General features: G+C 38.5%; 1 protein-coding gene across 5 annotated transcripts in view; it reads right to left on the reverse strand.

The window, feature by feature from the left end:
* Positions 1-8,165: 8,165 nt before the first annotated feature.
* SPIN1 (spindlin 1) overlaps positions 8,166-23,409 on the reverse strand; it is an 82,032-nt gene continuing 66,788 nt past the window's right edge. For 4 of the 5 annotated variants that reach the window (XM_059889221.1, XM_005200923.5, XM_015471411.3 and 1 more), the window contains 3 exons: positions 21,664-21,917; positions 16,734-16,967; positions 8,180-11,710 (listed from right to left, as the gene is read on the reverse strand). In XM_059889221.1, the coding sequence (XP_059745204.1) occupies positions 11,511-11,710; positions 16,734-16,967; positions 21,664-21,917 (688 nt within the window). In that variant the 3' untranslated portion in view covers positions 8,180-11,510. Of the gene's footprint in view, positions 11,711-16,733; positions 16,968-21,663; positions 21,918-23,409 lie in introns of all 5 variants that reach the window. The other variant, NM_001192821.3, reaches the window with a different exon arrangement.

Raw genomic sequence — 23,409 nt, forward strand, 5'->3', positions numbered from 1 at the left:
AGACTTCGGACTAATTTGTGTGAGAGAAAATGGTTGCATCAGCCAACATTTCATCACAGTAAGTGTACCTGCTTAGCCATCAGCTCCAACAGGCAACCTGGGGCTGGGTAGCTGCTCTTTTCTCTGCAATCCTGGTCACCAATGTGTGGTACTAAGGTGAAAGGGAGCTATTAGATCCTCACTGGCCTTCACAGGCACCACTCAGAGAAAGAATTCCCACATTGAAAAATGAGAGGTGTGCCTAGCTGCCACAGCAAACCCACCATCAAACACATTCTCCATTAACAGTCAGGGAGGACCGTCTCTCAAAGCGGTAAATCCACCATGGTCACTTGGGATTTGCACTTGATGCTTTTTGTCTATGACCATTTTCTTCTGGAGCCTCCTGACCATTCACAGTAGGAGTGTAACTGAGACAGTGGTTACACAACTGATCTTTGTGCAAAGAGAGCAATTACCTCACTACTCCTCCTTCCAGGAAGAAGTTGGGGGTAGGTGGATATTGTGACCTGAGATGTGAGTGCCATCTCAATGTCCGGCAGACAGGACACAATCTCTTTACCAGGGACTGCACTCACCACTGGCCCTTGAGGCCTGGGCTGCTCCCTTGACTTTACAGATGCCGTGAGGGATGACAGGTGACAGCACCAACTCTTAGTGAGACCAGTCACAGTGTTATGGACACGCCCTGCGGGCAGTGAGAGGCCTAATGGAGGCCCTCCTGACTCCACTGTGGGCCTCTGCCCAAGCACGCAGCTTCACACACATTTGTCAGGCACTCGGGAGCTGGCAGGCAGCCTGAGGTGGAGAGCCATTTAAAGATGGGACTCTCGGGTGAACCTGAGATGGATCTGCTCAGAGTGTTTCTTCTAACACATAAAAGTAACCTAGGCACTGTATTAGCTTACTCCTTTTTTCAGTAACATATTTTCATATACTTCCTTTTTGGGGGGATTTTCTGCTCAAAATAACTCACACCAGAACTCTTTCAAAAGGATACTCTGGGTAGTACTTCCCAGGGAACTAGATAGGACTTTACTATCTGAAAAAATCTGTGACACATGAATCTTAAAATCTCACCTTTAAAGATCATAAAAAGTAAATAAATTAAACACAAAATTATATTAACATGACCCTGAAAAAAAAAATAAAGGTACGTCTAATTTATGGAAATTATGGTTTCTACAAAGTGCAAAGGAATTTTGTTAACATGGTTAGGTACAAAACAAACTTAATTTTCTGGGGAAAATTAACAATCAGCCTCAGAGTAAAAGCTTCAAATAAATTTTGAAAAATTTCTAATTCAGTGCTGAAGGAGCATAAAAACTACTACATCAAACCTAGGATGCTTTCTACAGTATAATGAAAATATTTTAAAAAACAGGTACACAAAGGTCCCATTTTAATAGTTTCTCTCCTCAAAATACTTAAAATGTTTTGAAATCCAGTAAATTCTGCCACATCAGAAAGATAAAGCAGGTAAAGTTGGTCTTTTCTCCAAAGGAGATAGAGGTAAGAAAACAGAGCTACTGTAGTTAAGACGGCGTCTAGACAAAAATCATGCCTTTTACCCTCATTCCGTGTGAAATCAGAATGGTTTTAAGCACTTTGGAAACCAATGACAAACAATTTTAGAATATTTTAAATTACAAAGACACAGAAACTGAGGGAAAGATTTTGGATTTTTCTGATAGTAATGGTAAGTAACTTGAAATCTAACTTTGTACCTCACGATAAAACTATAAAGGGTGTGTAAAACCTGAGAAGCACAGGTATGACAACCCAACCAGGCCGGACCACAGCCAAACAAATCCTGCTGGAACAAGGAACATGAGTTTGTCCTGCTGCCTCGCAGAAAGCCCTTGGCTGGAGGCGGCTGGGCAGTAACAGCCCTAGCGGATTCCAATGCATTAGCAGTCTGTTGGCCAATGGTGGTTCGCTGGGAGACTTTTGACTGAGAACATGCTGCAATTTACATTTTACTTTGTTTTCTCATCCTAAAAGTTACACCACACCCTTCTTTAGTGTCATAGAGAACTAAAATGCTTATGTGGCAGTTGGAAGCTACTCCATGGGGCACAGCCTAGTAGGGATGACACTGGTTAGGAACAAACACCTTCATAAACTTCATGTTCATCAGCCAAGGTAACTGTTGATATAAGGCAACTTGCTGAACCAGGTGAGCAGTGGGAAGCCTGAGATGTAGTAATACTTAGAACAGATACAAGCTAACTGCTATCCAAATTACTCTACTAGTTTAAATGTCATAGTTTAAATAAGGTCACTTATTCTGAGGTATTTTTGCAAAAAAAAAAAGTTACCCTTTCCTAATGAACAGGAAATCATAACTTATTCTGGATAAACAAATGAGAAGTTCAGAGATGTTTAAAAAAAAAATCATGCAAAGAAAGAAACAGCACAGAGATATTTTCAAACAGAGAACAGACAGCAGAATGCAGGTATCTGCCCGATGCTAATTGTTAGGCCTTGTGAATTTACCCTGTGAAGTCCAGCTGCTGAACCACAGTGTCCCCCAAAGTCCCAACTTATAACCACCATAAAACTCATGCACTGGTGAATTTAACCACGTAACAGTGACCACAAGTTTTAGGAGCCATATCAGAGAAGTGTCTCTCTGAGGTGGCAGTACACTGTATCAATTTATATCATCTGAAAAGAGACAAGACAACCCAGACGGATAGGGTGGGAAAGGAAGTAGGTTCAGGATGGGGGGAAACATGTACACCTGTGGCCGATGCATGCTGATGTACGGCAAAAACCATCACAATATTGTAAAGTAATTATCCTCCAATCAAAATTAATTAAAAAAATAATTTTTTAAAAAAGAGCAATTTTCCACAGGAGACTTAAAAATTCACTGAAGGGTGGATAATTTTCAAGGGCAAAGTAACAATGTATACCTGTTTTGTTCTATATAGTATTTTAGGTTTTTTATGAAATTATTTGTATATTACCCCCATTTACAAAATATACTACAGGCAAACGTATATTTCTACTACTATCTGAAGAGCATTAAAGCTGAATTAGTTTAGAACTGACTTATGACAGGTTATAATAAACACTTACAACATAGCAACATTTGAAATTTCACTCTCAAGTCTGTATAAACCCTCACCTCCAGTTATAACTTCTAGACCAAAGGTCTAGAATGTTCCCTAAATGTTAACCCTTTAGAAGAAAGCAGCCTGCTGTCTTCACTCTCTCAGAAGGACAAAACACACCCTCAACCACTTCCCAGGTGCCCCACAGAAGAACACAGGCAATGGCACAGTTATGTACCAGCTGCCAGCTACCATTCTCTCACAATCTTGAGGGTCATTTCTTTTAGCACCCATGAAAAGAAAATGAAATTCTGTTGCAGTTAAAATAAGCTGTTGGCATTACTTAGAGTGTAAGACCCAATGTTAAAAATCCATACCAGAAATTAATGATGGGATGTCAAATTCTAAGGTGAATTTTAATACCCATAAATCTCCACACCACCCCCGCAACCACGCAGAAACATAATTAACTTTTAAAACCTCTCCAAAGAGGGACCGATTTCAGACCATATTAGAGAAAAAGCAACGGTGGTGATTAAAGACAGTGAACCAAGGCCTCGCCTGGGGTGGGAGGGAGGAGAGTGGTCCTTACTCTACTGCACGTAACAGTTACATTTCATGGGGCATAACTATCCTGGTTTAAAGACACATCTCCCCTCATAGGCGGCAAATCATTCTTAGAGTGGACGCTGTTTAAATTACTCTGAACCGGGCTCCCGGCTGACACCGCAAACCTCTAGCACCACGTTTAACAAAAGCACTGAGGAGGCAGTTCAATGTTCATGAACCCTATGACAATGTGAGAACATAAGTAAAGCTTTATCCATCAAGATTACCTTTATAGTCTACCTCTCAGTCACAATAAAACGGAAAACACGGAACAGCCACTAACCCTTCAGCAGTGCTTTTTATAACAATTTTTACATAAGCTGGGAGATGCTAGTGTTCTGAAAAAACATAAAAACGGAAATCTTCCCAACTGACGTTACATAAGTGAAACTAAACTTAGGATCTCAAAGATTATAAAATCAAAGCAAAACATGGCAATGCCTGAAAGGACAGAGCCACTGCCTGTGTGAGGCTCTGCCACTCAATGAAATCCCAGCACAAAAGGGACTCATCCTTCCTGCATCAGGCTCAGGTTTGCATCATCGGAAACTCACAGGCATCTTCAGTGTGTAGGGCAGGATTCTCCCTAACTAGATGAGAAAAAGAAGGTACAAAGGCTAAGTAATCTGCCTAAGTTCATACCAGTAGAAAGTGAGCAACTAGAACTCAGATTTGGTTCTTCTTTTAATGCTCTTTTTAGTACACTAAATTTATCCATCTCTATTATATAAAACCAGAATTAGTATTAATTTTTAAACAAGTAGACTGTCAAAAATAATGCCCTCCCAATAAGATTTCTTTTCCCTTGTAAGTTTAATAATAAGAAAATCCAACATGGTGCTACGGATTGAATGGCATTCCCTCAAAATTTACCTGGCACCTCAAAGTGCGACTGTATTTGGAGACAGGGTCTTTAAATAGGCCATGGAATTTTCCAGGCAAGAATACTGGAGTGGGCTGCCACTGCTCTTTCAGGGGAACTTTCCGACCCAGGGATCAAACCTGGGTCTCCTGCATTACAGGCAGATTCTTTACAGTCTGAGCCACCAGGGAAACCCTTTAAATAAGCAGTTAAGGTTAAATGAGGTGGTTAACAGCGGACCCTAATCCAATGTGACTGATGTTTTTACAAGAAAAGATCAGGACATGGACACAGGGAACATCATGTGAAGACGGAAGGAGAGAACATGTCTGCAAGCCAAAAATTAAGGCCTCAGGAGAAACCAGCCTGCTGATATCTCAACCATGGACTTTCAGCTTCCAGAACCGAGAGAACAAATGACTATTGTTTATTAAGCCCCAGGGTCTGTGGTGTTTGTTACAGCAGCCTGAGCTGATACATATAATATGCAGAGCAGTAGCAGAAAAAAATCCTCCACTGGTCTACCACATGTAATCTGAGCAGAGCATGGCCCTTTTTAAAAAACCACAATTATCAAATTTTTAAAAAGGGTCAGTGACAACAGCTTTTTTTTTTTTTTTTTACAAATGCTTGTGAATTAAAGAGACATCCAGCAATGGGTGTTAAGATTCCTGTGCTCTGTGTGATCTCCCCCTTACAAACTGATCAGAAGCAGTGATTCTGGTTGTAGGACAATGCAGACCGTGGACTCCATCCCTTGAGACGTTTTTCACTGCTCTCTGCTGGACTGGTCTGAAAACGACCACAACCTTGTCCTTCTAGTGTGACAGATCAGATTTGGAATAAAGACAAATTCAGTGGTTAAAACTACGTAGCCATGGTACTACAGGACATGAAGCAGTACTTTGCTCAAAACAGGTCCCCCATAAATAAGACACACAGAGAGTCCACCACAAAGTCTAACTCTTGTGAGAAAAGCCAGGGTCACCAGGGACTACTCTCCTTGTTTTTCTAGTGGGAGAGTGCACAGTGCACTAGCAGTCACGCCCAGATTTCTTATAGATCCTTTAGGAGACAAATTCAAGGCAAAAGCTTTAAAGCTACTTTCACAATCAATATATGAAGACAATTTAGAATGCTGGATTTCAATCTTCAGTTCAGTTGTTAACTCTTTATGTTAATGTCAAGGGTTTAAAACAGTCTTCCTTCTCTACTTTTCACATCATGATCTGCTCTGGTTCCAACATGAAGACACAGAATTCAAAAGCTCTATGTAATATGCCAATCCTATAAAGGATTTCCAGGTAGTTCACATGGTACTTCAAGCTCTTATGTTTTCCCAGAGGATGAATTTTCAAGGTGTAAGCTGAAAGTAATGGAGGATGATGGAGATAAAAACAGAAGCAGGAACGTGCCTAACAGTACACATGGCAGCCTACTCACCTACTGTTAACAGCCAAATAAAAAAGAAATGCATGGAAAGGCCCCAGACTTCCGGGTTGCTATCACTAGAGCTGACTGGTGTCAAAACACCACCTGGTCCAGTGCCCTTCACATAAAAATTAAGCAGAAAGAACGCAATGTCATTTTAAGCAAAATAATGTGCCAAGGCAGTACCCCAAAACCATCTGCCACTGAGTTACCAAAACCTATGAGTTTTATGGACAATGTAAGGACAGAGACTATCTAAGAATGTCTGGAGAAACAGTTTACAGACTCATTTAATCTTCTGAAATTCAGCAGCCTAAGAACTTGAGAACTACATATAAATTCAGCAACCTAAGAACTAGATATATATATATATATATATATGAATGAAAAACTAATTACTCTAATTAGATAGGAGTCCAGGTTTAATAGGAGTATTAATTTAATGATGTTTGAAGTGTCTTGAAAATATAAAATAGTACATTCTTGTGTTGGAAATTCTTAAAATATTTCCCATATAATCTCTAAATAATAAATATTTTTGTATCTTTTATTAGCTATCATTTGGGGGTATAATTCTCACTATAAAGAGATATAGCTTTCTACATTATAGTGACTTAATCACTCCACTGAAGTAATTTAATTCCGATGCAAGAATGAAGCAGCTTGCAGCCTTGGCACAGTGTTGGGGGTCTGAGTTTCATTCGCTTCTGTAATCCTGTACAAGGGACCCCACCCTCATCTCTTTTACATCAGCACAACATGAAAAAACATCATGCCTTCTTCACAGGATTAAAAATGAAATGAAGGGCATTCCCTGGCAGTTGAGCAATTCAGATTCAGTGCTTCCACTTCAGGGGGGATAGGTTCAATCTCTGGTTGGGGAACTAAGATCCCACACGCTGTGTGGCATGGCAACACACACACACACACACACACACACACACACACACACACACACACACACACACACACACACACACACACACACACACACACACGCCAACAGTTCAATCTCTGGTTGGGGAACTAAGATCCCACACGCTGTGTGGCATGGCAACACACACACACACACACACACACACACGCCAACAGCAAAACAAAACACACAACCAAAACAAAAAGCATTAAATGAAATGGGTGGAAAGTGCTTGGTGAGGTACTTATTAAGCACTTTTGCTAGTGCTTTATTAGTGTCAAATGCTTTTATTATCACAGAGCTGACAGTACCAAATGAAGAAACAATGGAAAGTAAGCCCACCCCTGCAATTCTCCTACAGTGGTGACTGCTTTAGATGCAGTTCTTCAGTTTACAAGTAGCAGTCAGCAACCACCCACCTTTAGACTAAGCCTGCCTTGTTATTTTGGGGAAAAAATATTTCCAGAGCTGTACCTTCAGTTATTGCAATGAGTGATTACTTCCAGGAAGAAGACTGTAAGATCTCGCTCAGGGTGAACCCTATGCTTCCAGGTCCATCTCCTTCCTGTATCTGTCTGTGGCTCCTCCCACCAGAGCCTGAGAGGTGACCCTGCCTCCCCCTGGCCATGGCCTTGGCAGTGGCCATTGTGGCTGCCACACCAAGCCTCCCCCGCCACTCTGCCAGCAGGAAGACCTGTCCCGTCACCTTTAACCACAGATCCTTGGGCCAAACAGGGTAACATTAAAAAAAAAAAAAACCTAATTTAAGTGTAGGAATACCATAAATTCTACTTTTTACTCTGATAAAATTATCCAGGAAGATAAAACAGAGTACATACAGTTTCAGTACTTATATGCCTTGGTGCTTAAAATGAAGATTTTTCACTACAGAATCTAATTGGTACTTAAGTATTAATAAAAGCAATATGCAATTACAGCAAGAAAAGATATGAAAGTATAAAACACATTATTTAATCCTATTTAAAAATTCTTTTTAAATTTAAAATTTTATGATAAATTGAAATTTCTTAATTGCTAATCACAAAGTTTAATACTTTGGACTATATAATATATTGGGGCTACTGATTATTGCCCCTTTTCTTTTTAGGTAGTATTAATTACCATTCAAATAAAAATTCTACTTCTTTTTGTTCCTATATGTATACCTGACATTTACATTGGTGAAAAGAGGGGAAAAGGTTACTTAAAATCTTCAAGTAAAACTTCAAAAAATCTTTTCACAGAAGCAGGTTTAACACATCACAGTCTGCTCATAAGCACAAAATTTGCAGTCAAAAGTTGCACATAAAGGGTTTATTTTAAATGTTTTAAGGATAGGATAGAGTTACATCATAATTATAAAAATTACTTACAGAATTAACAGCTTTATATTGTTTATACTTCTAAATGCAGAGAACAGGGAACTGTCTACACATTGTATAAAATAAAATTAAAATTAAAAATGAATTCAAGCTTGAAAGATGAGGTCATTTACCTAATTTTAAAATGCGAACACGAAGACCTCTGAACTATACACATTCGTTCAACTGCACTAATGATGGAAAATACAAAAAGCGCAGCATTTCCAAGGAACCACAGACATTTCAACCATAATTGTTTTCTGTTATAATAATTATTCCTGTTTTGTCTTTGGAGAACTTTCTTTTTTTTTTAAGACAATCAGCTTAATAATGTTTTCAGGCACTACAATTTGTGACAATCAAAACAGTCTTCTAATGGGTCCACGGCGTTCAGAGACTCAAGCCCAATGCACTTGGGGGTTTGGCACGTAAAACAATAGCAGAAATGAAATCTGGTTTAGAAGCAACTGTGATTGTTTCAAGAATGCACAGTCCCTTCAAATGCTGCAAGACATACACAACAGGAAAATCACCTTCTGTTGGCACTACATTTGCTTCACCAGTGCATTTATATCCTACAACCACTACAACAGCACAGTTAAGCAAATATACAGAAACTGAAAACAAATAAAAACAAAGATAGAAAACAAAAAACCTAAATATATTTAACATGCAATTTTAGTTAGTTACATTGAACATTCTACTTAGAATAGAGCATGCAAAAAAGGATGGTCTGCTTTTAAGGTCTTCCCTTGAAGCTTTACGTGGCAGCCAGACATCACACACGCACACACACGACACAATAATACTATAGCAGGTCAATGAGAAAGGCCAATACATTTTATACAGAGATTCATGTCTTGTGTTGTCACAAGTCCCATGATAATTTTGGAAATTAATGTTGTATTCCTAGAACAAGGAACCAACATTCCGATACCAGGAAAATGCAAGCAATGCATGCAGATCTGAAACATGAGCCTAAACGAAGCCTGAAATACTCAGCTGGGAAGCAGAGTTAGTCACGGCATCAGGAAGTGTGGTTTAAGCCACCAAAAGAAAAAGAATGAAAAAAAAAAAAGGGAAAATAACAACATAAAACCCCTTCCCCTTCCTTCAACCCTAAAGGCAATAAATGGAACAATGATTAAAATAATGATAACAAATCACATGTCACATTTATCTCGACAGTGGCAGATCATGTGGTATATTAAAAGTTCCTAAAGGTACTTGCAGAAAAACCACAATGCAAGTCATTAAGTAATGCAAGAATTGTTTCAACTGATCCAACCCTCAAGATACCACCAGAGGACTTTGTTTTTCAGCCTATAGTCACTGTGTCCTGTTCCTGCAGTGCACACTGGACACCTCACTCTCTTGGCCATTCGTGTCCTCTTGGACTCGGGGAGCTGGGCTCAGCCTTGAGATTCACATGCAGGAACTCTTACAAGAGCCACCAGCAGAACAGACGACAGCTCTGTAGTATGACACTTGTTTCAACCACAGAAGGAACACCTAAGACCTAGGTACTCACTGCATGGAGAAGCTCACCCCTGACCACCCTGGGTGAGGGCACACTGCAGAGAACCAGGTGCTGGATTTACATGGTGCACAAGGTTACCATACGCCAGCACAACAAGGCAAAGCCTTCCTGAGAGTGAAAATGGGCATCATACCAACCACGTACAGCATGGCCTTGAAACTAACATCAAGAACAGCTATGAGAGGGGTCACACAGACCTGGTGTTTGATTGCCAGCCTATGTATTTAAGCTTTCTGCCCTAATCTTAGGTAAGATTTTCAACCTCTACAAGACTGGTTTCACAAACCATCTTTCTCCCAGCCAGCTTTCAAACTGCCAGGGATCATCCAAAACAAAGTGATAGGCTGATGTTTTGCTGCTAAACGAACCACTTTTGCAGTTCTATTTTAGTTCAAATAGCCTTGCAGGGAAGGTTCCAACAGCTAAGGGCTGCTATCAGTTACACCCACAAGCCAGCGCAGGTGACCGACCCTGATGTGGCAGGACCCACCACATGGAATGAATCCACATTATCAGCACACCGTGAGCAAGAACACACAGCACCAAAAAAGGTGTCAGGAATTTAAGCTGTTAATTGTCTAGATATTCTTTGAGGGGGAAAAGCCTTCTGACCATAATCATACACCAGTAATAACAGTAATAATAACAAAGGGATCCGAGAGAACTTGGTAAAAGACAACAATGCCATTCTTACATTTCTAATATAAAAGTACTATGTTCTTCCAGGAACCTACCAAATACACATAAACCACTGATATACTGTTGCCTTTTAAATCCATGTACTAAAACCCAGACTAGTACTAATTTGTACAAATAGTGGACCAAATGCATCATCCAAAACACACCTGTATTACACAATGTGGACCAAGTACCTGGGCTTCGCTTTAAAAAAGTATTTAAGATTAAAAAAAAATGTAAACAAAAAATGTACAAAGCTTAGAATTAAAGGCAGCCTTTTACCTAGATTTCTAATTGTTTTATAAATTCTAATGTGGGTCATTAAATATCCACAAGTGATTCATGTTTGAATTTACAGTTTAAACCCTCTGGATTGAAATGGTGCTCTGAACTTCTGACTTTCAACACAAGCTGAATGTCCCCATGTTCTTCCTGTGCCCAGATTTAATTTTTAAATAAACAGCAGTGATATAAAGTCAAGCACTCCTGTTAAACTGGAGAAAATCATTTAACTCCTACCTCAATCCACAAAGAACTGCCAATGAAGTGTGTGTGTGTGTGTGTGTGTGTGTGTGTGTACACAGATCTGTGTGTGTGTGTATATATATATTATATATGTATACACACAGATATAGATAGGTAGAGATATACATACATATATATCTTAAAAAAAAAAAAAAAGGCAGTAACAAAAATGCAACCAAACTATGCTTGCATTGTGGCAGCAGAATAAGTGTTAAGAGTGAAGGGGAAAGTGGATAAGATCTATTACGGTTTTAAATGACTATGATACTAGCTTAATTTTTACCAGACTTGCCTGTAACTCCCTTCCAGACAGACAGACTTCTTTTAAGAGGAAGGAGTTCCTTACACAAAATGCTTTGTGTTCACATAAATCTGTACGATTCAGAACAAAACCAGTTCTGCTGGCAGAGATTGTGGGTTCGCAGGGACATTTAAGCTTTCATTAAACTGGAAAGCAATCAAGTCTTTATGTCTACAAATTATACATTTAATAGTTCCACAAATTTGGTAAAGTTCGTGATGACATCTAGGATGTTTTCACCAAATCGTAGACATAAATATGGAAATCATCATCAAACTTGATGAAATAGACAGATGGTTTGGCTTCTACTTGATGAATGACCATGCCAGTCCTTTTAGAGCCATCTTCTTTGGCATATTCCACTTGTTTGCCCACCAGGCTGTCCACAACTTCTCCCGGTTCCCTTTCTGCTGGAGGTGAATCATCTATATTTAAAGGGGGAAGGAAAAAAAAGAATTTAGAGTCAGTTTTTAGATACACACCAACTCACATATTTTAATAATTTTTAAAAATGTTTTTAATATCTTGCACTCATCTTGATTTTCTAGACCAAAAGTCAGCAAACTTTTTCTTCAATGGCCAAACAATAAATATTTCAGGCTTGAAGCCATATGGTTTCTGTACCAACTACTCAGCTGTATCTCTTTGTGATGATACATCTGTGATGACACAGATGACACATAAATGAATGGTGTGACTGTGTGCCAATAAAACTTTATTTACAAAAATCTAGATATGTAAACAATTTCCAAAAGCATAACCAGAAATTCCTCTGGCTCATATTTAATTATAGCTATAATTACCAAAGCCTTTGACTGTGTGGATCACAATAAACTGTGGAAAATTCTGAAAGAGATGGGAATACCAGACCACCTGACCTGCCTCTTGAGAAATCTGTATGCAGGTCAGGAAGCAACAGTTAGAACTGGACATGGAACAACAGACTGGTTCCAAATAGGAAAAGGAGTACGTCAAGGCTGTATATTGTCACCCTGCTTATTTAACTTCTATGCAGAGTACATCATGAGAAACGCTGGACTGGAAGAAGCACAAGCTGGAATCAAGATTGCCAGGAGAAATATCAACAACCTCAGATATGCAGATGACACCACCCTTATGGCAGAAAGTGAAGAGGAACTAAAAAGCCTCTTGATAAAAGTGAAAGTGGAGAGTGAAAAAGTTGGCTTAAAGCTCAACATTCAGAAAATGAAGATCATGGCATCCAGTCCCATCACTTCATGGGAAATAGATGGGGAAACAGTGGAAACAGTGTCAGACTTTATTTTTCTGGGCTCCAAAATCACTGCAGATGGTGACTGCAGCCAGGAAATTAAAAGACGCTTACTCCTTGGAAGGAAAGTTATGACCAACCTAGATAGCATATTCAAAAGCAGAGACATTCCTTTGCCAACAAAGGTCTGTCTAGTCAAGGCTATGGTTTTTCCTGTGGTCATGTATGGATGTGATAGTTGGACAGTGAAGAAGGCTGAGTGCCAAAGAATTGATGCTTTTGAACTGTGGTGTTGGAGAAGACCCTTGAGAGTCCCTTGGACTGCAAGGAGATCCAACCAGTCCATTCTGAAGGAGATCAGCCCTGGGATTTCTTTGGAAGGAATGATGGTAAAGCTGAAAGTCCAGTACTCTGGCCACCTCATGCAAAGAGTTAACTCATTGGAAAAGAGTCTGATGCTGGGAGGGATTGGGGGCAGGAGGAGAAGGGGACGACAGAGGATAAGATGGCTGGATGGCATCACTGACTCAATGGACGTGAGTCTGGGTGAACTCCGGGAGTTGGCGATGGACAGGGAGGCCTGGCATGCTGCGATTCATGGGGTCGCAAAGAGTCAGACACGACTGAGCGACTGATCTGATCTGATCTGATAATTACCTAATGAAGTAATAAGGACTAAAAGAAGGAAAAGGTCAAGAAAAAACTACATACAGTTCACCCTTGAACAACAGGAGTTTGAACTGTATGGGTCCACTTATACCGGGATTTCTTCCAACAGTAAACAGATCTGTAGTTGATTGAATTCATGGATACAGAGGAACCACAGAAATGAAGGGCTGCCTATAAGTTATATGCAAATTTTCAACTGCTCAGAGGGATCAGTTCCCCACCTCAACCCCCAGGTTGTTCAGTTGTCAACTATAATAATATCTTTCTTTTTAAAAAAAAAATTTTATTGACATATAAGTGAGTGAGTGAAGTTGCTCAGTCGTGTCCAACTCTCTGCGACCCTGTGGACTGTAGCCCACCAGGCTCCTCAGTCCATGGGGTTCTCCAGGCAAGAATACCAGGGTGGGTTGCCATTTCCTTCTCCAGGGGATCTTCCCGACCCAGGGATCGAACCCAGGTCTCCCGCATTGCAGGCAGACACTTTAACCTGTGAACCACGAGGTTGATTTACAATTGTTGTGTTTTATAACTTCTTAAAAATAAGTCTAAAAAAAAAAAAAAAAAAAAAATAAGTCTGCACTGGTGATTTCCCTCAGTGGTTGAGAATCCATCTTCCAATGCAGGGAATGTGGGTTTGATCTCTGGTCGGGTAACAAAGATCCCACAAGTCATAGGCCAACTAAAGCCCATGGGTGCTGCAACGTGAGACCACAGGCTCTGGAGCTTGCACACCACAACCAGAGAGAAGCCTGCACATTTCACAAGGAAGATCTCACATGCCACAACTAAGACCCAATGCAGCCAAAAATACATAATAAATCTAATAATTCCTTTTAGTGAAACAAAGTATTGCTTTACTTTGAAATGATTTTAAGGCAGACAATGCCTACTGGGATTACTGAGAATGTACTACACACTTAAAATGCCTAAGAATTCCTGCCTTATCTTGGGACTCCTTAAAGCTTTTCTCCCTCAACTTCATTTCATTACACATGGTCCTCCTAACCCAGTTTCAAAATAAAAGAGATTTCTCATGCTATAAAAATAGGTGCTAGGTGAACTCAACTGAATCTCGGAGGACGGATGGGGCACCTGAACTTTTTTTAAAAGTCCCTAAGAAAATCTGAGTGTTGGAAAACATTGCTCACCCTACGACCTAACAAGAACTCTGTAAATTCTAGGAAAACACATAAAAATGAGAGCAAATTATCACTACCAACAACAAAGAAACAATGTACAAAGGGGAGAGGGGGCTGGCAAGGGGATGGCACCAGGCAGTTACATTTCTATTTTAAGAAACCCCTTACTGCTCCTGAGTAACTGGAACCCTTTCCTATGGAGCAACAGAGAGCCTTCAAGCAGGACGACCAGGTATCCCGGGTGTCCATGCTTATGCCAGTCATCCTGACACACTAGTTAGAAGCGCGCCTTTTAATTCCCACATGTATCTTGGTCTGGACCATATCTTGTATTTACATTAACAGCAGTTTGCTCTTTGATTATAATAAATTCTCTCACTGAATGATATAATCCGGAACCTGCAATTCTGATCTCACATAATACAAATAATCCACATGAGCATGTTACCAGTTCTGGAGGAGTAAAGAGGAAATCTAAGCTGAACTCTTCTTCAATAGTGCTCTTCCATCAAGTAGCAGCATCATACCACACCACACTTTCATGGCACCTCATGTGGATGAAGAAATCCCATATACATGACTGCCATACGTTTTATAGCAACCATGAATGAAGAAGCAAGCGACTCAAACAAAGGCCACCATGGAGCTCTTTGTATCAGAACATCACCACAGATTCTAACAGCAAATAGACTTTCATACAGTTCAAAAGAAAGGAGTGAGGATAAAGACATGGTCGGTACAGGCAATGGGTAATATGCAAATGACCCCATACTTTCTATTATCAAGTCAACAGCAACTGCTTTAGACACTTCTCTACGAAAATGTTAAAAATTTCATATAGGTTGGAGAAAAGCTTTTAAGGAATGTTCTCATCACTAAATTCTTGCCTATATTAACACTTTCCACTATACACTCATAACGAATACACACAAACTAAAAAAAAAAACTCTAAGAAGGCAGAAGTCAGGGCCAGATGACCATGAGTGGGTTTACGAGCAGCATGTTCACAGGGAGAGCTTAAAAAAAAAAAGACAAAAACCAGGAGAGGATAGCACATTGCTCATATATCCACTGTCTATCAGACACATTTGTCCAAGGCCAAGACTTCATGTGTTTGAGGAAAAGCCATTGAGTAGTTAAAAAAAAAAAAAAAAAAAAAAAGGCTCACCTAAAACTGAAATTAAGAAAATAATTCTAGTCACAACAGCATCAAAAAGAATGAAATACTCAGGAATACATGTAAAAAGTGCAAAACTTAGAAAACTACAAAATATTATTCACAGAAAAAAATCTCAATGAATGAAAAAACATCCCACGCTCATGGATCAATAGCTTAACATTGTTAAGATGGCAATACGCTCATGCCAAACTGACCAAGAGATTCAACATAATATCTAACACAATCTCAGCTGACTGCTTTGCAGAAACCAACAAGCTGATTCTAAAATTTATATGAAATTGCAAAGACCAGCCAAAACAATTTTGAAAGAAAAGGAGGAAGATTCATACTTACTGATTTTAAAACTTAAAAGAATGAAGTTGGACCTGACATCACATCATAAACAAAAATTAAATCAAAATGTATCAAAAATCCAAGTAAGAGTTAAAGATCAACATATTCAAGGCTTCTAGAAGACATGAGTAAATCTTTATAACCTGGGACTTGGCAAGGGATTATTAGATATGACTCCAAAAACATGGGCAACAGAACGAAAAATAGACAACTTGGATGTCATGAAATTAAAAACTTCTGTACTTCAGAGAAGGCTATCAAGAAAGTACACAGACAACTCTGACAATAAGAGGAAGTATCTGCAAGTCCTGTATCTGACAAGAGACTTGTACCTAGACTACTGACTCGAACTCAGTAACAAAAAGACAACGTAACTGAAACTACAGGCCAAGGCCATGAATAGATTTCTCAAAACAAGACACACCAAAGGCCAGTAACACAAGAAAAGATACTTGACAACTTTAGTCATCAAAAATATGAAAACCAAAATCACAATGAGGTTTCATTTTACTACCACCAGGATATCTAGATTCAAAAAGGCAAGTTAAGAGACGAATGAACACACAAATATAGTGTATCTGTTCAATGGAGTTGTATTTGGGCATTAAAAGAAATGAAGTATGGACACACTACAACACGGATGAGTCTTGAAAACACTAAGCTGAGTGAAAGAAGCCAGTTACAAAGGACCCCATATTATATATTCTATTCATATAAAAACCCAAAGTTCAGAACAGGGAAAGGAAAATATTCTTTACAACCTAACTAAAACAATCACTTATCCCTAATAATTAAAAACTTTAAATGTATCTCCATAAGAATTCATCAAAGACCTTGTTTTGAAATTCAAATTCTTTTTGAAGTATCAAAAGTAAAAGCTGTCGATTTATACTTACTAGAATCGGGCATAATGCGAAGGTCGCCTTCTTTATAATCATCTAAGAGCTGGTACATGTATAAGACAGGATCTTTCTCATAGGTGATGTAAAACCATGTGTTCATGATAGGGGCGCGTGCTAAGACCATTCCCCTCCACTCGTCTTTAGAGCCATCCTCTGTCTCAAACATGTGCTCCACTGCTTTGCCAATCATCGTGTCGGCTAGGTGCGCATCACTGATTCGAGATGTTGCTAGGGGCAAAAAAAGCAAACAATGGTTTACAAAATATGCACTGTGAAGACTGAACTTATTCAAAGAAATGATTCTGAAATACACTATCAGGCTTCAGAATCATGTGGAGGGCTGTACGAAGGACAACCACCAAATTCACATTACTGACCCAGCCCAGGATGGATTCCACAGAATTACTATGCCCCAAAGTCATGTTACTAAGAGAATCTGTTTTTCTTTCTCTAATTCATCTGCTCTTGGTACTGTACTTAATTAAAAATTTTAGTTGTTTATTCAAGGTATAAAGTATTTTGGTTACAATAATTATTTTAAATTATTAATAATTATAGACTTACAGAAAAGTTCCAAAATTAGTATTGTCCCTATATAACTTTTACCCACCTTCCCTTACATTTACAAAATGGTCATTTATTAAAATCCAGATATTAAGCTTCAAGGCATAGGTTTTTACTCTTGCCCCTACAATCTATTTTTTACAGTAATCAGAGTGGTATTTGTGGCAGTTACACCAGATTATGTCGATCATTTGCTTAAAATACTCCAGCATTTTCCTTTCATCATCTGAATAACAACCTGTTTCTCCAGAGCCAAAGCCCCTCAGCCTTCATTCCCTGCTGGTCCTCTGCCCTCCTGTTCTGTCACCTTCCTCCTACTGCCTACACCTCAGCAGCATGGGCATCTTTTTCTGGGATGCCCTTGGGCTGACCACGGCCCCCACATCCTCAGGGGCTGGCTCATCCTGAGCAGGTGTCCTCCCTGAGGCTCTCCAGGACCATGTTATGAAAAGCACCCCACCGCTCAGTCACTTGAGTTTTATTTCTTAAGGACATTCACCACTATCTATAATCATCTTGTTTTACATGTTTGTTTATTTGTTTTTAGACTGCACAGTGATGACAGCAGAGGCCTTTCCCATCATAGGCCTCTTCCCATCATATGATCATCATATGATCATCCCATCATATGATCCCACTGTAATCATTGGGGTTCAACACTGCTGTGTGAATTAATTATTTCAGAGGAAAAGCAGGTTGTTCTAGATTGTCGTTAGGAACACAGGTGAAAAATGACAAGCTTCTTTTCTTTTTTAACACTGGGATAATTATGGAGGAGCCTATTGATGTTAAGATTTTTCCATTCTTCATATTTCAGATAATTCTTTAAGGAAAAAAAGGCACTTCTATCTCATTCATGAGAGCTTCTATTTTTGTTTAAAGATACTGCTATTCAATTTTATCAGAAAGACACTCTAATAGACACAAATGGTAGTTTTGTTTACATGTGCAATAATTACCAAACATAACAGATTCTCTGCTGCACAACACTAAAGCAAAATCCCACCAGTTTCTCCAAACCAGAAGGTATCAAACTTTCTGATCTCAGGACTCCTAAAATTTTTGAGTATTTGTTTATATGTATGATAAATATCAGTATCACTATTTTTAAAATTATAAATGATGTATCTAAAGACATTTTAAGATACCCACAGAAATACATTTTTAAGGACAAATAACTATTTTCTAACAAAATTTTAATATATATCTAGCTTTAGAAACAGGCAGCTAGCTAGACTCATATCTGTTTCAATATTCAATCTTTTTTGCATGTACTTTTAGTTGACTTTTAAAATCACAAAGATATGCTGTTGAAAAAGAGTATTTTATTCGTCTTTTCAAATAATTCTAGATATTCTCCTCTGATATCACATCAAAACTCAGCAAGTCTTGGCTTTCCTTAAAGGTTAATTGCACTGTAGAATCTGAAATCATTATCAATAACCTCTGTCAAACTATTAAATTAAAATTCATCTGCAGAATACATAAAGAATTCCTATAACTCTGCAACAAACAAAACAAACTGAAATAATCCAATCAAAAATGTGGGCAAAGGAATAGGTACTTCTGCAAAGATGACATATGAATGGTCAAAAAGCATATAAAAAGATGCTTAGCATCACTAATCATCAAAAAAAATTCAAATCAAAACCAATAGAAAATAACAAATATTGGTGAAGATGAGAAATTGAAATCCTTATGCACTGTTGGTGGGACTGTAAAATGTTAATGAACACTATGGAAAAACAGTATGTATACAGGCACCTCAAAACAAAATTGCTGTATGATTCCACTTCAGGGTAAATGCCCAAAAGAACTGAAAGCAGGGCTTTTAGACATACTTGTACATCCATGTCATAGCAGCACTACTCACAATAGCCCTGATAGAAGGAACCCACCAAGAGTACAATCAGGGATGAATGGGGAAAAAATGTGGTATTCACATACAATGGAATATTACTCAGCCTTAAGAAGGAAGGAAATCCTGTCACGTGCTACAACATGAATGAATCTTGAGGTCGTTATGCTAAGGGAAAGAATCTAGTCACAAAAAAGCAAGACAACATGATTCTACTTATGATGTACCTAAAGTTACCAAATTCACAGAAACAGGATGGTGGATACAGGGGCTGGTGGGAGGGGGAAAATGAGTTGTTTAATGAGGAAAGAATTGCAAAATAAAAAAATTTGGAAATCTATTTCATAACAATGTGAATATACTTAATACCTCTGAAGTGTACACTTAAAAACAGTTATGGTAGTAAATTTAATGTTTTGTGTTTTTTACCACAACAAAAAAAAAACCTGTTGGTCTTTGAATGGATCTTTCACCAATACATGGTTTGGTAACATCATGCACTCTGTTCGTATCAAAAATATATTCACTGAGCTATGCAGATCTTTGGAAACCTCAGTATATAACTGTGAATGGATGAGAGTGATAAAGGCAAATTATACCTTAAGATTACTATGAATTTTGATCTCATAAGGCTCATGAATATGCTTCAGGGTACCACAACAGTCCCCAGACCACGCTCTGGGAATCAGTACTCTGGGATGTCACTTTCTCTCACCTTTAGCTTAAGATTAAGGAAAACAAAACTAACTTGAATGTACTGCCTAAAGCAAATTAGGAAAAATCATTTTCTTTCTACATGGAATATAAATGAAGTCCAAATAACTTTTCAGAATCAAGTATCACAGGGAATACTATAATTAACTGATAATTATATTAGGCATATAACATACTGCTGCTTTGCAAATAGGCCTTTGGATTTCCTTTTAAAAATTGTTTTTTTTTTCTTAGAAAAGCAATCCATGTCTATTGATGCAAACTGAAATGGCCCAGAACTAGAAAGAAAAACATTAAGAAACCCTTAAATCTCATCACCAGAGACACTCATATATTTCTGGATATCTTGGTTTGGTAAAATCAGTTTTTTTTATAAATCAAGCTAAGTTTTTTCTGCTCTATGATGACAAAAGAACTAACACAGGTCATGTGGCAGAATGCAGTAAAATCTCAAATAAGCTAGCAGTCTTGCCCTTGAAGGGGTCAGAAAAGAATTATGATAATTAATGAGCACAAATAATTGATATAAAGGTGAGGATACTTTTTAAGCCCTGAAGGGAAGATTCTTCCATGTTAGTTTCTGATGTGGGAAATGGACTGCTCTCAAGATCAAGAGGAAAGAGGACATGCCTCACAAGGAACAATGTGTTCAGTCACACTTAAAAGAGATAAAGTTTAAAATGCCAAAGATTTACTATTACACAGTCACCTGTAGTTAAAAACACAAATTTAAAAAAGACTTCTGTGAAAACAGAACTGTATTTATACAGGATGAGTAAAGACAACATCTGCTATCTAAAGCGAAGATTAAAAAGTAACTTGCTGCTCTGCTAAACTTAACCGGATGGGGAAGCATTGTCCCAGGAACACAGGGGTAAAAGCAAAGGGACAGGGGACTGGGTAAGCTGCTTCCCTTGACAATCTGATTTCAAAATTCTATCCTCCAAGTACAGAACTGCTGAAGCTATATTTGTAAAAATACAGGCTTTTAAAGGACAATACCAGATTCAGGCAATGGCAGCATCACTGTAAAAATGCAAATACTCTGAAGAAAGGAACATTCATTTGGGAGTATTCTATTGATCTTAAAAATAAAATCTATTTTACTTTATTCTTAAAAATAAAACCAGTCATTATGCCTAAGGTATGCAAGGCAAAACTGATTCATATGACATTTAAAGTCATTCATAGCTCCTATGACCATTTGTGTATATAAAAAATAAACTGAGGCTGTCATTAAAAGAAAAAGAAGAAAAGCCATTCATTTCCCACAAACCTTGCAAAACAAACCCTTAAAAATATAATAAAATTCACATGCACTGGTTGTTTAAATTTTGGCTGAAAGTGCAATGATCACTTTTATAATAATACACAATGAAAGATACACTTCACCTAAAGATTCTAAAATAAACACATGAAATTTTTCTTAGTTATTGTACGATGAAATAAGTACACTGAATATTTGAGCTAATGAGAAATACTCTTACCCATCAGAGTCCAGATAAACTGTGAGCAAAATGTGGGAAATAATCATATTAGAAATTATTAGATTGTCAGCTTCTTAGGGAACAATTTTATACATCTTTATATCCCTCACAGTTCCTTTGAACTGTGGTTTCAGGACATCTGTTCAGCAGTTTTCATGGTCTTAGGTGACTGATTTAAATATGTATCAGAAGTGCTTATTCTCCAATAAAAAGACAAATACCAGTTGCAAATAATCAAAAAGCATCCATTTCAGAAATCCTTTTTAAAGCATATAATGCACAAATAGTAAAGAGAACTTACCAACTCTATCAGGGAGGACTTCAAGCGCAGAAACTCTTTCATCTTTATTAAGTTCTAGTCCATAAACACAGTCAAATCCATCGTATTTTATAAGATACAAAGAAGGGTTTACAGGCACCTGGTCCAGAACGGTTCCTTTCCACTGGGTGACAGGGCCGTTCCCTTCCTTCCACCCATGCTGAATCCTGCAGCCTACGATGTTCCGCCGGGGCTGGGAAACAGGCTTGCTTGGTCCCACACTGCTCCGATGTTTTCTGTATTCACACATATACACATATAAGGTATCTTCTCAAAGTATGCACTCCTACCAACACAACTACTGCTAGCTAGCATGCTCTCATCAGAAATGACCCTGGTCCTGTGCAGGCTAACACTGCCACACCCAGGGTTCAGGTGGCTCCAGCCAGCATCTCCCAGTCCCAGAGCCATGCAGCGGTGGCTCACAGGGGGCCCGTTTCAAGCAACAGGAGCTTCCTGTGCATCTTAAGTGTGGAGGCAGAAAAACCAGGACTAGCCCGTAGCAACTAAGCCCTAAAATTAAGCATCAGTTTTTCAGCTTTCTGAGTTTCTTTCAATTCAATCAACTTACAGTTATCCAAATTAATCAAAGAAAGACAAGCGCTGACTACATGAAATAAATGCATGTGCATATGGTCTTATGAAACAGAAATCCATTTCTTGTCAAAACGAAATGTGTAACTATTCAATTTCAACCATTCTTATGCCCACATAACTTTATTCCCACTGGCTTAAATAATAAGAATAAACTAGACATTTAACTTTTTCTTAAACTAAGTCCAAGCTGGCTTATATTCATGCATTTGTACCATCATTACTTCTCTAGAAAGCACATAACCTTCAACCCTTAAATCTGTAGCAAATAATGTAATATTGAAAATTATTCAAGCGACATACATCAGTTACAAACAATTGAAAAACCTACATACAATGTTTACAAATAATACACCTGGCTCTTGATGTTAGGGGGAAAAAACCTTCATTTCATGGAGCAATCCAAAGACAACGGACAAGACTTGGCTTGAATGAAAGCTGAAGGCCAAAGCCATGCTGGCACATGGATGCTGCTATATGCCAAGAATGAAAAAATTTAGAGAGCAGAAAAGAAATGCTTTTCTGCTACATATAGGCATAAAGCTCTCATCTGGTAAACCATAAAAGTGGTGAATAAATGGAATAAATACAAATGTACCTTAAAAAATACAAGTAATTTATTATAGGATATAATATTTAAAATTACAATTGTATATATTTGAAGTAGACCAGCTTGGTAAACTTCGTAGGTTTGTGAAACAGAGAAAACAGGTTATACAGCAAACCATTAAAGCTGCATTAATAAGGCCTATAATCAGTTGACACAATCCTTTACCTAAGCAAGAGAGGGAACACCATTTGGGGAACATCTCAGAAGGAAAACTTCTCCAGTCGGACTGTAAAAGGATTCACGGGATTACATACAGGATTGTGAGACCATGAGACCAGAAGACGCTGTGTCTGCCCAGCACTTAAGGCTTTGCACACACCCAGCCAAAAGGCCTTCCAGGAAAGGCAGAACCATGCACTGAGGCCATAGCTGAGAATAACATCCTGAATAGGATTAGGCCCGGGGATAAAGGAAAGATGAGGTTCAGGTGCTAGGCAGATCTCAACAGGTAATACAGAGGAGAACACACAGAAGTGTATTAAGTGTGCCATGGGAATACTGAAGAGCTCTGCAGCACAGACAGC

This window comes from Bos taurus, chromosome 8 (assembly GCF_002263795.3).
Source record: "Bos taurus isolate L1 Dominette 01449 registration number 42190680 breed Hereford chromosome 8, ARS-UCD2.0, whole genome shotgun sequence".
Classification (NCBI taxonomy): Eukaryota; Metazoa; Chordata; class Mammalia; order Artiodactyla; family Bovidae; genus Bos; species Bos taurus.